Source organism: Ranitomeya variabilis, chromosome 2, assembly GCF_051348905.1.
Source record: "Ranitomeya variabilis isolate aRanVar5 chromosome 2, aRanVar5.hap1, whole genome shotgun sequence".
Taxonomy (NCBI): domain Eukaryota; kingdom Metazoa; phylum Chordata; class Amphibia; order Anura; family Dendrobatidae; genus Ranitomeya; species Ranitomeya variabilis.
The window spans coordinates 96,052,766-96,069,273 of record NC_135233.1 but is presented as its reverse complement, the minus strand read 5'-3'; the positions used below and the strand labels follow the sequence as shown (position 1 = coordinate 96,069,273).

Below are 16,508 nucleotides of genomic sequence, written 5' to 3'. Positions count from 1 at the left end.
GTGTATGATTATTGACAATAAATCCATTCAGTTTTCTGCAAAACAATTTTTCTGGGAATTCAGGGGTTAAAATAAAATGTGTTTAAACTGGCTCTGTCATACACACCAGGAAAAAAGTGAAAGATGGGGTCACAGGTTATTCTTTGAGGCTCAACAGACATCTGTATCTGAAACTGGGAACTCAATTTTTTTTTTTTTAAGAATCGCAATTAACCCCCTCACCATCGTTTACCAGACACTAAAATACCTTCATGTAGTCAGCAGGTTAAATATATGCAAGGTAGAACGATACGTTATGAGGCTGCTTACATTAGTGTATTGATTGTATCCAATTCCCAAAGTGGCAATGTACTCTTGAACTTGGAGGTGTCGTTATTCTTGCTGTGGTCTTGCAGATCATCTACTGTATTTATCTTGTAAATACCGTATTTCGATAAATGTAGCATACAATTTAAGGTAACAATTTCCAACTTCAAAATTCATCACGCATAATGTGTTTCGGTCAACAAAGCCCGTGATTTCAAGTAATAACCATTGATTTCAATTCTTAGAAAAAAATGAAAAAAATAAATAAAATGAAAAAAATAATAATAATGAGAAAAAAAACAGACCTAAATCTTTACAGTTTATTGTGTCAATTTAATTTGTTTTGTGTTTCGGCCTTTTTAAAGGCAAATGTATAATGTATATTAACAATGATTACTGGAATATACTTTCAGTATATAACAACAGTTTACATCACATTAAATTCACCCAAAATGGGTAACAATTAACATAAGAACTGTCAGATTTGTTTTACCCTACAATATGTTATTCTGTACAAACTGCATTAAAAGGACCCCCCTCCTGTTTAGAACGCAAGCAATATTTAGAAGTTCAGGCACTGATACTAGATCTCCTTTTAATTCCGGATTTATTGCGACTTGAAGGAACATATAAATGTAGTCATACCGAAGAGGAAGAAAAAAAAAATGAAAAATTTGTTGTACCAATGGTCTTCAGTGTCTTTGCACAACATTTCTTGAGTGACGCTATTGTCTCAAGAGCCTATACAAGATTCTATTGTGACGCTAAAATATTTTTGAAGTTGGCCTCAAAAATCTAACAGCAAAGAGTTAATGATTACCACATCATTTTTTTTTTTTTCAGTTTGACATTTTTTTTTTTTCAACATAGAAATATATTTATAAAATTTTCTCTGGACACTAGGTCATGCTTGCATGAAATTTTTACAGCAGCTTAAGAACACATTATGGGTGCCATATAAATCTGGTGCAGATTTCTAACAAACTTGAAAAGGCCTCAATGGTTCATGGTTTTTAGAACACCATTAATTTATCACACAGTTAGAAAATGTCACACTCTGTATTACCATTTTTTTTTTCCTTTAGAGCTCAGAGTACAACATGTCATTTGTAAATTATGTTCTTGTTGACTAGTTTTTAAAGCCCCGGTTTTTGAGACCGTACTGTATATTATCTCTTAAATAAGGGTATCATGAAGTCTTATAAACACCAAGTCAGCTAAATATACTGCCTAGGTTTATGATTTTCAGGGGAATTTCTCCATTTCAGTCCAGCATACAGTAAGTTGAAAAATAGGTGAGACTTGTAGGGTGTTATATATAGATTTTTTTTTATTATTCTGTAAAATTTGAATCTGTTTTCCGGAAAAAAAATTAAAAAAAATTGATGTTGATGTTACTTTTTTTTTATCTTCCCAAGACCTTGATTAGATCATAAAGTCCTGTGCTGGCTTTTGTGGCAATTTGTTTTTAAAAAGTCAAAGTCATGTCAATGCAGGGAAGTAATGTACTCTAAGAGCATTCCTGCTAGGTGCAATGGCCAATAATACTCAACTACAAGTGTAATACATAGAGGTCAGGTTGAAGGATTAGTTTTTTTTGTTTTGTTTTGTTTTTTTTTTCATTTACAATAGGTTGGCCTTTTCGTATCTGCTCGATCATCTTCTCCTTTTGTCTTCTTTTCTTTCCAAAGCTAGGTGTCATTTATTTCTGGCCATATTGGTATGCATATTTGTTAACACTTTTGCATATCTTTTCAGACTTCTTGCCATATAAATTTGATTGTTCTGTCCTTAGATTTAAAGATGCTGTATGTTCCCCCTAGAAAAAAGGGATACAAATCACACTCTTAGTAAATAAAAAAAAAGTACTACCATAAAGACATGGGGAATTAAAAAAAAAAAAAAGATTACAAACCATTATGCATAGAAAGAAAACAATATTGTTTTTTTTCCTTTTCTAATCGGGTGGAAAATTATTATTTTTGCCTTTTTTTTGACAAAAAAAAAAATACAGTACATAGAAAGTACAAATAGAAGCCATATGGATGATAAGGCATGCTCGGTTTGTAAAATGGAAAAACAAATATGGGAATTGAGGGAAGGATGAAAAAACTGACATTGCAGGCAACTTCTATTTAAGAGTTGGCACAGATGTGAAAAACAAAAAAGTGAAGCTGATGAAATGTGGGTTGAAGATGCGGGGGGTTTGTCCAGAAAAAATTTCAACTAGTGTGAAAAATTCCCAATTTTTAAGCACCAGTCATTTTTTAATTGTTCTTTATGGATTACATTTTTTTTTTGCTTTGCGTTCTAATCATATGGATTTTAACTTAAAAAGGAAGAGTCATTCAAAGCGACTGAAAAAGTCTATGTATCAAGGTTGTAAATGTAGAATATATACCTTTGATGCGTAAGGCTAAACTATTAATTAGAAACTATGAAGTTAAAGTGTTACTAATCGAATAATTTAGTTTGTTTTCCATGGTATTTCTTACCAAGCTATATTTCATAATAGTATCAAATAAGGGCACAAGAGTCTGATGCTGTGTGTTTTATTACTTTTTTATTTTTCAATAAAAGGGACAAAATGGGTATATGAACAGGATAATGCAGACAACTGCCAAAAAAACACAGACAGTGGTTTCTCCAATAGAAATTAACAGACCAGAAACAAATACAATAAAAGCCAGGTTTGCATGACCTTTGGTCATTGAAATAAAATAATTAAAAAAAAAATAAGAAAAATATTTTTAAAAAAAGATCAAAATATGTGCCTCCGTTTTAAACATAAGCACATAACCAATAATAAATAGTGACTCCCATAGCAAAAGATAAAATTTCAAGTTACGACAAACAGCTTTCATTACAGGAATAGAAAAGGCCGATAACAAAATATTCTACATTGCCATTTACAAAAAAAAAAAAAAAAAAAGAAAATATATCGACTTGAGTGATCTTCCACTTTTATATGCTTTGCATATGAATATTTTTTTTCCAATCTAAATATAAAGCACCATTAAGTTTTTTGGCAATGAAAAGAAATAAAATGTGTTTCTTTTACTGCATATGAAGTTTTGATGCTGGAATGTAGGTGGAAAAAGGGACAGAAAGCACGCTACAGAACAAACCAATGCCATCAGCTTGCAGTACTGTGTACAGTATGGTGGCAAGGGAGGAAAAAAAAACAAAATAATAGATATGTACAGCCCTCTGTAAGACGGCTCGCTTGCATGACATTCTAATCGGTATTCCCAAGTAGCCATCATATGGCTTCTGTACTGTACAATGTCACACTTGATTTTTATTTTCTTTTTATTTTTTTCTTATTTTAAAACATACAAATAATTTGCACTATATTATCCTGCCGAAATAAAAAAAATATTTATATATATATATATATATATATATGTGTGTGTGTGTATACATATATATATGTATATACATATATATATACATACATATATATATGTGTGTATATATATATGTATATATATGCACACCTATATAGGTGTATATATACACACACTGTGGCAGCTTTTGTTTTATTCCACTACCATAATAAAAGGTACATTGATACCTTTTTTCGAAAAAGAACAAGTAAGTGTTAAAAATACAAGCTTCAATATAAATACTATAGTTCCTACACTAGATGAACATTTAATTCAAATACCATTCTAAAAGTACAGAAAAAAAAAATAAGAGACAATAGATGTGTTTTAGCATAGGAATCAACATGAAGTGTGCATTTCCCTAGATTTAAGTACTATATAATATGGAACCTTTTCCCAATGCACATTTTATAAACAACCTGAAAAAAACAGGATATATCCAAGGCATAGAAATTCCTCTACCATTTTATTTGCAATGAGTATTACGTCTTTAACAAGACAATGAAGCGCTAAAATACAACTCCCCTAGACAAAAATGTATGCTTTTCGTAATAAAAAAAGGAAAGAAAAAAAAAAAAGAAAACAAACAAACAAAAAAAAACACAAACATTTATATTTAAAACGGTTTTTTTTTGTACACCAAAAAATACCCCTGTACTGTAAAGGCCAAAGCGATAATTATTTTGTAAAGTACATGTGGTCTGTATCCTTTCACAGCATTGTCTACATTGTTTCAGCATATCTGTAAGTCAAGTACATAACTGGCAGAGTATATATATACATGCATACTTGTATGTATATATATATAGTCATTTATATTTTCGTAGGTGTGTATGTCTGTATGTGCATGTAGTCGCACATACATACATCTTTTTTTCATATACTTATAGATATACATATATATATATATATATAATTTTTTTTGCAACATTTCCCTTATATGTAAGCCTGTAAACAGGGAAAATTGTACAGTGCATTTAAATGTATCTGAGCATTCTTTATACTCAACCACAGTACCCTTGATTAAAGGAAAAGGTACACACATTTCTGGAAGAGTCAAGTGCTATTTGAATACCAACCGGGGGCAGAAAGTAGCTTAATATTGAAATAATGAATCGGTATATTTGTAATAACAATAGACAGTGCAAGAAAGAAGAAGAAAAAATATCAGGGATAGAAATATATTGTGGGGTAGAATTTAGAATTTTTACATTTATGCATGTCTTTTTTTTGTGTAAGGGGGTATTTTTTTTTAGGCAAGCCTCACAAGTTCATAGTTAATCATCATTACATTTAGCTTATATGCCTGCTTTTTGCCTGGTACCACGTTGACTATGTCTCCGTTGTGCCTTGGTAACTTTTAATGTTATCTAACATTACATACAGTACAGAATTTGTTACCGATTGTCATTCAGACAACCATATATGTTCTTTTCAATAGTTACTGAAATTTTTTTTGCAATGCGCATACAAACATTTCTATAATATAATACAATTATACTTGTTGTCATACACTTTTTGTTCAGCTTTAATTTAAAGGGTGTTTTACCAGGTAAATCATCAATGGCCTATCCGTAGGATATAACATCAATGTGTTATCAATGGGGGTCCCTATTTAAGACTCCCACAATGACACATTGGTGACACATCCTAAAAATTAAGATTATTGCAATCTGAAGCTGAATATGCCTGTTCCTGGTACTGCAGCTAAACCACAATATGGCTGAGCGGCAGTACTAGGCACAAGCACAATATGGATGAGCCATTGTGTCTAGATAAACATTTAAGGGTATACAGCACTCACAGAGTGCTGCTGCCCCTCAATACTGCTGAACATGAGAATTCCACAAGTTAGACTTCCATAAATTACTCATTGATGGCTCATCCTAAGGATAGGCCATCAATGTTTTCTCCTGGAAAACCGCTATACCTTAAGGTTTACTCATAGATAAACTGGAAAGAAGAATCATTCTCCTTCTATTCAAAAGCAACTAGTATACAACTCATTAAATAAATATGGAAAAATGATGATTAACTAGGACATGATGGGTCATATTTTAGGTAGCCTCAGTTATAAGAAATACAATATATTATAATTATACACTAGATCAATGGAGACCTACATATATCCAAGTTGAATTAAGCTACATGTTCATTTCAACATAGGACGAACCATTGACATGGTTTCAAATAGACTGAAGGCACTCAGATATGCTTGATATAAACCAAATGAACGCACAAATTATTTTTTGAAGGCCTTTTTCTATGTGTTTTGTTGGTTCGCTTCTTTTGTCATAATATTTGCTTAGTAAAACACTAAAAAATAACCCCTGGCATGAGAAGATGAGGTTCCACCAGCATTTGCAGCACTAGGATACCTGTCCCTGGAAGTCTGGTGAAGAGATGTTCCCTCTGCACATCAGAACACAAAAACTGTACATGATATGTATTGCAGAATGTATGCAGCATGGTCACTTGTCAGCACAGAACTGGAAACAGTAATGTTTGTTTTGCAACTAATTCAGGGACAAATGAAAATAGCTATAACATACCATACATGCTGCCTATTATATAAAAAAAATAAATTTAGAAAAACAACATACACAACATGTAAATTATTGCACAAGAGAAAGGCTCAAAGTTTGCGTAAAATGCAATAGTATTGCCCCAATAAAGAACATGCATTCAAACGGTGAGAACAAAATATAAAGAAAAAAAATTATAAAAAATAAAAAATTAAAATCAGGAGTGCTAGTGATAAGCACGGTCTTGTATCCTTAGCTTTCATTATTTTTTATCACAAGGGACTAGAAAAAAATCTACATGGGGTTTCTCGATATACCTCTATTCAGTTTTTATATCATTATTCAAGACTCGATCACTGTGCCATTTTTTCATGTGTTTCTCCAGGGTACTGTACACGCTAAAAGGCATCTGACAAATTTCACATTTGTAAACGTCCTTTCCCACCTGACCATGTGTTTTCATGTGCCGGGTAAGTTTGCTACTCTGCGCGCAGGCGTAGTTGCAAAGCTCACACTTATATGGCCTTTCACCAGTGTGGCTCCTCCTGTGAACAGTAAGGTTACTACAGTTCTTGAAGATTTTTCCACAGTACTCACAAGTGTCGCTGCGCTTGCCCTCTTTTGAACTGGGCCTTCCAGGCCCTGGGCCACTAATATGGGGAGTGCTTCCTCCACTTCCTGTGCCACTACGGCCTGAAATTCCTCCATCCATCTCCCCTGGAGGTGTAGAGAAACGTAAACTACCATTTTCAGATGAGTGCTCTGATGAAGAGGCAAATGGCGATTGTCTAGAGTCTCCAAAAGTGAGGAATGGATCTTTTAGCTGCCTAGATGCGGCATAGCCAGCAAGCCACTGGGAGTAAACATTTTCTGCGTTAGGCATAGCTGCAGCTGGGAGGTCAAATTCCTTCTCAAGTTTTATGCGTTTAGAAAAAGGACTCATGGAAACTGGGCTACCAAGAAGCAATTTTTTTGACAAGCCTCCTGAAGCAGATTCACCAGGTGAACAACCCCTCCCATTAACAGTACCACCATCTATGCGATCTGATTCTCCTGCCACTGAGTCTTCATCGCAAGTGTCTCTTTGAGCTTCTGGTTCAGATAAATGCCCTCTTTTATGTTTATCAATCAACGCCTGATGAAAGGCATCACTAAAGTGATGCATTGCACCAAGACCCACGCCTTGCATCACATCAGGCATAGATCGGCTTTCCTCACCAGATCTGGAGTTGTTTTCATGGTGACGAGCAGCTTCAAGATTTAGGGCAAAACTATAATCCGGTCTACTGTCTGTTTCTGTCAAATCCTCCTCCTCCTCCTCTTCCTCCTCCTCTTCCTCCTCCTCTTCTTCTTCCTCTTCATCCTCATCACCATTCTCTGGAATCATATTTGGATCATTTTCACTTTTAAACTTGGCCACTACAGATTTGAGGGCATTGCTTGCACTGCCAACTAGATCACTGGTTCCTGGCTCTGGAGAACTGGCCGTGGATAGACCATCATCTGATTTAACTGTCATTGGGGAGGATTTATGCATGTGTGTTTTCATGTGGCGTTTTAGTTTGCTGGCCTGAGTGCATGCATGGTCGCACAGGTTGCATTTATAAGGTTTTTCTCCAGTGTGGCTTCTACGATGTACTACTAGATTGCTTTGAAATTTAAATGTTTTCCCACAAAACTCACAAGATTTTGATTTAATGGAAGGTTGGGAAGGAGGAGGTACAGACTGAAGAGGAGGGAGGGGTGGAGTTGCCAAAAATGGTGGTTTGCTGCTGGACTGGAATGGCTGCAGTAACCTTTGCATAGGACTCGGCCTGTTGGGCGACAAAGGGGGACTGGAACTAGAAGTGTTACCAGCAAGCTCTCTAAGTCTCCTTGAAAAATCCATTGCTGGTGGCTCCATAGCCAGGGGGTTAAGTCGCAGTACCCTGTCAAAGGCACTCGGGTGATGTGTTGCGAGAGCCATTTCTTCTGCACCCAGACGTTCTATACGATGTGGATCCAAATGATGTCTTGGTGGGGGGCTAAATAATGGGGGAGTTGGTGGGAATCGACCCTCAGATAGACCAGAAGCCTCTCTTGATACTGATCCAGGGATTCTCAATAGGTTAAAGGGATTATTGTCAGCAATATGAATTCCATGGAGTGGTGGCTGTGAAGGACATTCTGCACCCAGTCCTGACGGAATGCCTACCCGGGGTGTAAGAGGACTGCCATGTTCACTTTCCAGATAGATTCTGAAGCCGTGAGTGTTCTGTGCATGTTGCAGCAGAAACCATGCACTGGAGAATGGCTGTTTACATGTTGTACATGTATAGCTGCTGGGCTCATCCTTGCCTGAAAAACAGAAGTAATATCAATTATTATTTGATTAATCAAACAGTCAAAATGCATTAAAAAAAATCAATACACTCATTAAATCCTTTGAATATTTTTAGTTTTTCTGAGATAAAATTTTGGAAACTTGCCAAAAGTTCTTTATGTACACCCTGTTAAAGTTACATTTAGGCTTTCAATTTCAAATATATTTGATATTGGGAAATGCCACTTTTGACTAATGAAAGAGTTTGGTTGCCTGCCAGGAAGATTACTTTTTAATCCCTGCCGAAATAAGACGTAAAAGTACATCTTATGTCAGCTCCTCGTGTATGGAGTGTTCTCAGGAACTGAGCCCACACTATACCAGGCAGAGGTCAGCTGTAATATAAGCAGTGGACTCCATAAGGGAACGCCTTTGTGTTATATAGTACAAGGGATTGAACTATAGCAGGTTCAAGCTCCCTAGGAGGACATGAAAATATTTTTATTTTTAAAATCTGAAAAAAATTATATAATATACATAACTATATTCAAATCACCACTTACAGTATTCCCCCATAAAAAGTAAAGAAATTGAAAAAAGTAAAAATATTTGGTATTGCCGCATTAACAAATGTCTGGTCTAGCAAAAAATAAAATTAAATAACCAAATCATAAACAGCACAATAGAAAAAAAATCTAAATATCAGAATTGATGAGTTTTTTGGTTGTCACAACACAACAAAAGAAGAGCCTTCACACAGCTCTATCAACTGCAAAATTTCAAACGTTACGGGTCTCAGAATATGGCGACACAGAAGAAATTTCTTTTTTTTTTCTTACAAAATTCCGAATTTTTTTTTTCACCACTTAAATAATAAAAAAAATTGACCTGTAGAATTATGATTCCAGGTCATTTTTCCAGCACAATTAATAATGATGTAAAAACAAAACTGTAAAAAAAATTGCATTCTTTGTACGTTCATCATGCAATTTCACAGCATTTTGATTTCTTTTCTCATTTTCCAATACATTCAATGGTAAAAGAAATGGTAGCATTCAAAGCTACAGCTTGACTGCCCCTGATAAAAAAAAATGTATGAATCTTGGAGGAAAAAATGAAAGCAGAAAACCCCAGAAAAAAATCACCTGGTCAGGAAGGAGTTAAAAAAGATTGCATCTATTTGTCTAGAAATAACACAATTATCATATAGGTTCATTACACAGAAATGTAGTTTAAAAATATAGCCCAGAAACAACGCACAGTAGTTTTAAGTTTTACCACTGTTGCCTCTAAGCTCCGGTTTATTGACGATCAACAACGACATTAAGTTTGTATGTTCTCCGTGTTTTTGCATGGGTTTCCAGCTACTCTGGTTTATTCCAACCCTCCAAAAACATACTAATAGGTTGATTGGCTTTCTATGAGATTTGGAGTATTGTTTGAGATAGAGAAACTAGACTGTGAGCCCCATTGGGGACAAGGTCTTATGTGAATAGTAACCATCTCTGTACAGTTCCAAGCACGTGCCGTAAAGAAGGATTCAAGAATAAATCTTGGAACTGGAAATATAAGGAGAATCGAGCGTCCACCAAACGAAAACACGAAAACAGCAACACAGAAGCAAGACGACTCACAATACAGTAGCGCTATACTCGGGCTGACCTGTAATTTACTTTGCAATGCATTTTAATCTGATTAAATGTATCCTGCTCTTGGATAAATCTCTTTACAAGATTAGATCATACAAAATGAAATTAGGTTTTAAACATTTGCTTAATATGAAATGTGAAAAGTAGCTAGATTTTTTAATAAAATTCTGTTGACATTACAGCGGCACTGGTCAGTCGCCTTTTAGCATTATTTATTGTTTTATATGAACTTCATTCCAGCAAAAGAGTCAAATGGTCTACACTCATGATATAATAATTTATAGAAAAAAAAATTTATACTACAGTTTTACAAGTTATAAACTCCTATTAGAAGACACCTCTGTGGTTGGTGAACCCTTGCACACTAGGTTATTTAATGAATTAACACAAACCCATAGTAGATGCCACCTATGCCATCGAAGCACCTTTGTACAACTATATTTATATTGTACCTAACAAAGACTAATTGATCATCTTCAAAGTGTCATAAATGTATAACATGTTTTTCCTAAGTAACCATATTAAAATCAGTTATGGTAGAAGACTCAACAAGTTGTGACACCTACATACATTAATTTCCTTCCGTATGTTCCAATGATTTCATAGGATATTGTCAACAAGCTAAAGATGAAAGAGAATGTCATCCGGTTCATGTTCCTAATACAGTGGAGCTAAGTATCAAAAGTATTCCTGTACAATGAAATGAGTGTAATGCCCCATTGTGATGTCTCAAGGCCATGAAGTTTGTATGTTCTCTACCTAAAACGTGAGATTTGGAAATAAAGGCTAAAAGCAGAATGGTGGCTCAGTAGAAAGCCTTGTTGATTTGCAGCTCTAAGGTCCAGGGACCAATGTCTACATAGAATTTGAATGTTCTCCTCATGTTTGGGTAGATTCCCTTCGAATCCAAAAACAAGCAAAATAGATAATTAGTTTTCTATGAAATTGGTTTAGAGTGTAAGATTACAGTCTCATTGAGGATACTTGCAGGAGATTTATTAAAGAAGCACTCCAATCAAATTTTGTATCCTCTTAACATATTGCAGTCATCATATTATGTAGCACTGTGTACTTACAATTGCTCTTTTTGCCTTTCTACCCAGCTAATTGCTCTCTTTTCTATTAGGTCTATGACTATGACATCACATGACTAAAAACTGACTAGCTGAATCCTTCTAAGCTCTACGTAGAAACAGGAAGTCTCTTTTTTACAGCATGGCCTTTCATACCATGGATATCTAAGCTGCTTCAATTCACTGCACATGGGGTTAGCGACATTGAGAATTAGAAGAAACATACTAAATTTGTAATTGGAGGAATCTGCTAATATTATTATCATTACAGCTAGTAAATATTGGGTAGGATCTTGGAGATGGGAATACCCCTTTAATACATTCTCCCCATAGATGTGCTCATTTATGGAGGTTACAGCTATAGCATTGTTTTAATTTAACACTTTCCTGCTGTTATCCTGGGACAGGAGCACACCATAGTTTTTCTGTTTGCTTTCTATGTCCTAGAAATTATGGACATAGATCCCCTGTACTTAGACTTGAGAGTTAATTTACATGTATTATTGTTCATCCAAGTTCTCTTTTCGAAGAGCATGGCAGCCGAAAGCCTCCACTTATTATATAATGAACATTCAGTGCACAGTACTTGATGATTACAGTTTAGTCTTTCTGCTGGGTATATCAGAAGAGGAGTAAGGTAATGTATTAATAATAATGTCAATGAGAGGAGTTGTTAACCTGGACTTCCATATAACATTAACAGCGCTGCTTTGAAAATGGTAATTATCAGTAGCCAACTAACAGCAAATAATGCATTACTGTTACTCCTTGCTCTCTGGATTTCTCCGTGCCGCCGCTTAGATTCTATTATGCCGAGCGGCATCTTCGCATTCCCCAACTTCACACCATCAATAAATGCGCTACTTGCCGTCATCAACTAAATTACTTTATTCACACCGCCTTCAGGATTGATCCACGTGACAAAATTATGTTTCCATTGATTTGCCAGAGCGTAAAATGTTCACTTGCTTTGAAGAAATAAAAATCTTTTTTAATTTTTGCAATTTGTGATAAGGGTTCTTTATTATCTTACTAAACAACTCCAAAAATACCGGGGTCATCTAAGATGAAACGTGTATAAAGATCTTCGTGTTTGGGGGGATAGATGCCTAATTCGACAAAAGCTTTTGGAGTATTTAAAAGAATAACATTTACATCAAAGGTTTCAACAGTTAAATGCATTTTACTAGCATAGATTTAACTAATGATCATAATAGCCGTGCGCACACTCAGCAAATGTCACCTATCTGCAGTCATTTTAATTCAGGAGCATAAAATGACACCGGCACAATCCCAATGAGACAAAATAAACTTTCAGCTAAAGATAAATGGAAGATAAAATTGCTAGATACTTCATATTATCTCAAATGCGTAGAAATCCATTTACTTTCAATTTATATTTCTTCTTATTTGGGTTATTCCTTTAATGTGCGGCCTTTCCAAAGCAGCAATATTACTGTGCACACTGAAGAGCCATTTTTTACGTGAAGTCCTAGGAGGACAATCACCGTGTAACCCCAAGTGATGGCAAAAGCAGGTCAATTGACACATTAAAGTGTAAGTTAGTAAATAAAGTGACTTGTTCAGCCAAGCATACGTTAATGATATACCAGGCTGAGCATATCGCTCAAAACTTTATTGATCAATGTGAACTTTTCATCCTGAGCAGACATCCTCTAAATAAATAGCATAGATAACAGCAGCGGCCGCGGCAATGATGACACTGCAACTGCAAGACAAGCCTCATTCTAGGAACAGTGTACTTGTATATACTGTGTATATATCTGCCCTAGCGCTATCTATCCATTTATCTATCTCAACTATCTGTATCTATCTACAACCCTTATCATTTTTACTGTAACTATCACCTCATCATATCTGTATCTTCTTATCTCTCTATCATCTATTTCTCTATCTCTCTATCTATAAATATATCCATCTCCTTATCTATCCATCCATCCAAATACTATCCATCTATCCATCATATCTATTCATCCATCTACTGTCCATCTATTAATTCATCCATCCATCGTATCTATCTATCCATCCATCAATCTATCCACCCATCTATCATCTATCTACTTGTATCTATCCATTCATCTATCATCTATCTAATCATCTATCTACATATTCATCTATTTTATTGTATCTGTATCTTATCATATTGAGTGTAACTATTACGCCAATGAAATCTCTGTCTACAGAATATCTATCTATTTGTCTATCTATGTATCCATCCATCTATATAAACATATATACGGTAGGTACTGAAGTTCTGACGCAACAAACACAAGGTTCCGACAGATCCCTGAGCAGAATGTGAGCATTACATTATAGCTTTGTATAGCTCAGAATTTGGCTTATACTGCCCAATGGCTACAGTCTTTTAGATGAATTGCCCGGCAGAAGTTTCCTATTAACCTATCAGTCTCAAATTACTTAATAAGTAAGAGGTGAGGTCAGAGAATAGTCTAGGAGCCTTAAAGTATGGAAACCATGTATTTCTATTACTACTATTCTTATTACGTTTCTATGAAAAAATAAATTCATGTTGTGATATCGTTTGGAGGATCAATTTTTACTGAGATACCTTAGATGGTTCTACAATTGGTTTTACCTGTACAAGGAAATGAGTGGCCTACATATAAGAAAGGAGGCTCCATAACAGAGATCAAATTTATCTATCTATATATCCATCCATCTATGTAAACATATATACGGTAGGTACTGAAGTTCCAAAGCAGCAAACACAAGGTCCCGACAGATCCCTACAGTCAATCTGGTGCCTCTGCAATGCACTGTATTAAAAGGACTGACTCCTAGAAGAAACATCTCTGTTAGATTTTGTTCACAGCAGTGTTATTTTATTTCATAGTTTAACTCTATCCCTGGAACCAAACAACAAAAGTCGGGGAAGTGCCAACTTCTCCACATGATGGACACAAGTGGCACATAATAGACCCCCATTGACTTTCGTGTTGTCCATTGGGTTTCCGTTATTATGTCAAGCATGCTCTTTTGTCTAGTATACTTTAGGGAGATCTGTGATTGAGCTTCAGGAGTGAACAGAGGCTGATACTATTTTGGAACATTATGGCTGAGTCAAGGAGAAGAAAACAATGTACAGAGGTAGAGTAAGGACCCAGTGACCCTGTGAGCCTTTGGAGGATTAATTTTTACTGAGATCTTTAGATGGTTCTACAATTGGTTTTACCTGTACAAGGAAATAAGTGGCCTACATATAAGAAAGGAGGCTCCATAACAGAGATCAAATGAGCCATCTTGCATTATAATGCTCGGTTTCATTGCTCTGCACCAAAAGGCTATTGTCTATTTTCCCTCTTTACACAATTTCAATGACCCCTTAGTCAATTCCTGACCTCTTTTCATACTAATAATGCAGTATCTCTGTAAAATCCTGATACACATTAGACTAATATTGTCCGAATCTGCCGATATTGATGGCTTTGGCCATCAGTCTAATATGCATGGGGGTACCAGTTGACTGATTGTGGGAGAGATGTTGATGGTGCAATTTCAGACTGCTGATCACATTGTACTCCTGGAGATAAGTCATGTCAGTCGTTGGCTTTCTCATAGAGAACACAGGAGCGCTAGTATATCTAGATAGTATATAGTATATATAGATCTAATGTGTTTTTCCAGCTTAAGGGTGAGTCCTGTAGAGGTTCTTACAAGAAAATGGAAAAAGGCATAAGACCAAACAGGGTCTACTTTCTCCTTAAGGTTCCATAGCAGCTGCACTGGCTACCATATTGTTACTGACGAGTTCTTCTTTTCCATTCCTCTTGAGATTGGTAGTGCAAGATGACCAGCTTAACAAGTAAATCAATAAAATTTGCGTTACTCTATTGGGAGATGCTGTTGGATCTATTTTTAAAGAGCTCATTACATTACTTGGAATATATATTTTAAGAAAAAGGAAATGATTAAAATAAGAAGATAGTGATTTTTATTAATTCAATAGAAATACATACAACAAAGAGGTGCCTGATTTCAGATGAGAGAAGTACAATATGTGACTGACTCAATGTCAGCCTTTGGCATGTCTACAGCCACCAGCCGTGGAATCAACCAAGGAGCTGGGGCATGAGCCAAAAGAGGAGAGACGCAACATGAAACTACTGAACTAGAACAAAAATGTTTCTTTGCCAACAGAAAGCAAAACCAAAGTAAATTCCTCATGTGCCAACTAGCTGTAGAGGTCTTTTCCAAAATTGCCTCATTTGACAAGAAAATACACAGTAGTTCTTCACTAATATGTAAGTTATTCAGGCACTCATCTGGTTGCAACAACTCATGTCATGATATAAAACAAATGAATAACACGAATCACTAATATAGATATAAGATAAGGGATTAAGATTGACCCACGAACAAGATGTCCTCCTTCCATACTCTGTGACCAGAGGGTCACAATGCCTTTCTTTCTTATCAGGGCCATACCTTTTTAGATTAACTTCTTATCTTTGTCATCCTAGTGTTTTATTTCACCGCTGGAGTAGTATCACTAATGTATGTACCCCACACCTAGTAATATGCTCACCATCTGATGTCTTCTTCTGTTCCCATGAGTTCTCCAGTCATCTTCTGTTAGTTGTGACTTGCCGGATCGCTCCTGCGTTTGAGGGGTGAGACGAAAGTCACTTTTTGATGTTAAGTCTGAGAGCCTGTATGAGGCTCCCATAGACTTATGTTGAGAGCTTGTGACCATAATTGGTGACTTCTGGTCTATCGGCAGCTGTGGTCACAATATGGTGGAACGAGACAAGAGCAGTACCGGGAAAAACAGAAGATGGCAGCTGCTAAATATTTTACAAGGGGGCAGGGTACAGACATTAGTGATACCGCTATGGTGGTGAATTTAAAAAAAAATTGCCAAAGAGATGCTTTAAATGTATTAATTTGTTTTAAACATCTTTTCTAGATATTCACTTTCAGTTAATTGCAGAAAAATAAAGTGTAACTGAACCTTTTTTTGCAACTGTGTAATACTTCATTTTTCCTCTGTTGGCACTGCAGGGAAACTGAACACAAATAGCCGATCACTGATCTCAACAGTAGGGTAGATTATGTTTAGGAACCTTTAAAAGAGTTGTCCACTATGCTAGCCCAGGAAGAGAGTATACTTCTTTTTTTTATTTTATGATGGGCATTTTAACAGTTAAAAAGTGGTTGTCCAGTAATAGGAAAAAAAACTTTAAGGGTATGTTTCCATGGGGCATATAGCCGCAGCGTACAAT

The 16,508-nt window shown here is 35.5% G+C and overlaps 1 protein-coding gene across 5 annotated transcripts in view; it reads right to left on the bottom strand.

The window, feature by feature from the left end:
* Positions 1–612: 612 nt before the first annotated feature.
* BCL11A (BCL11 transcription factor A) overlaps positions 613–16,508 on the bottom strand; it is a 165,281-nt gene continuing 149,385 nt past the window's right edge. For 2 of the 5 annotated variants that reach the window (XM_077282755.1, XM_077282758.1), the window contains exon 3: positions 2,850–8,557. In XM_077282755.1, the coding sequence (XP_077138870.1) occupies positions 6,540–8,557 (2,018 nt within the window). In that variant the 3' untranslated portion in view covers positions 2,850–6,539. Of the gene's footprint in view, positions 2,126–2,849; positions 8,558–16,508 lie in introns of those variants that run through there. The other 3 variants (XM_077282756.1, XM_077282757.1, XM_077282759.1) reach the window with 3 other exon arrangements.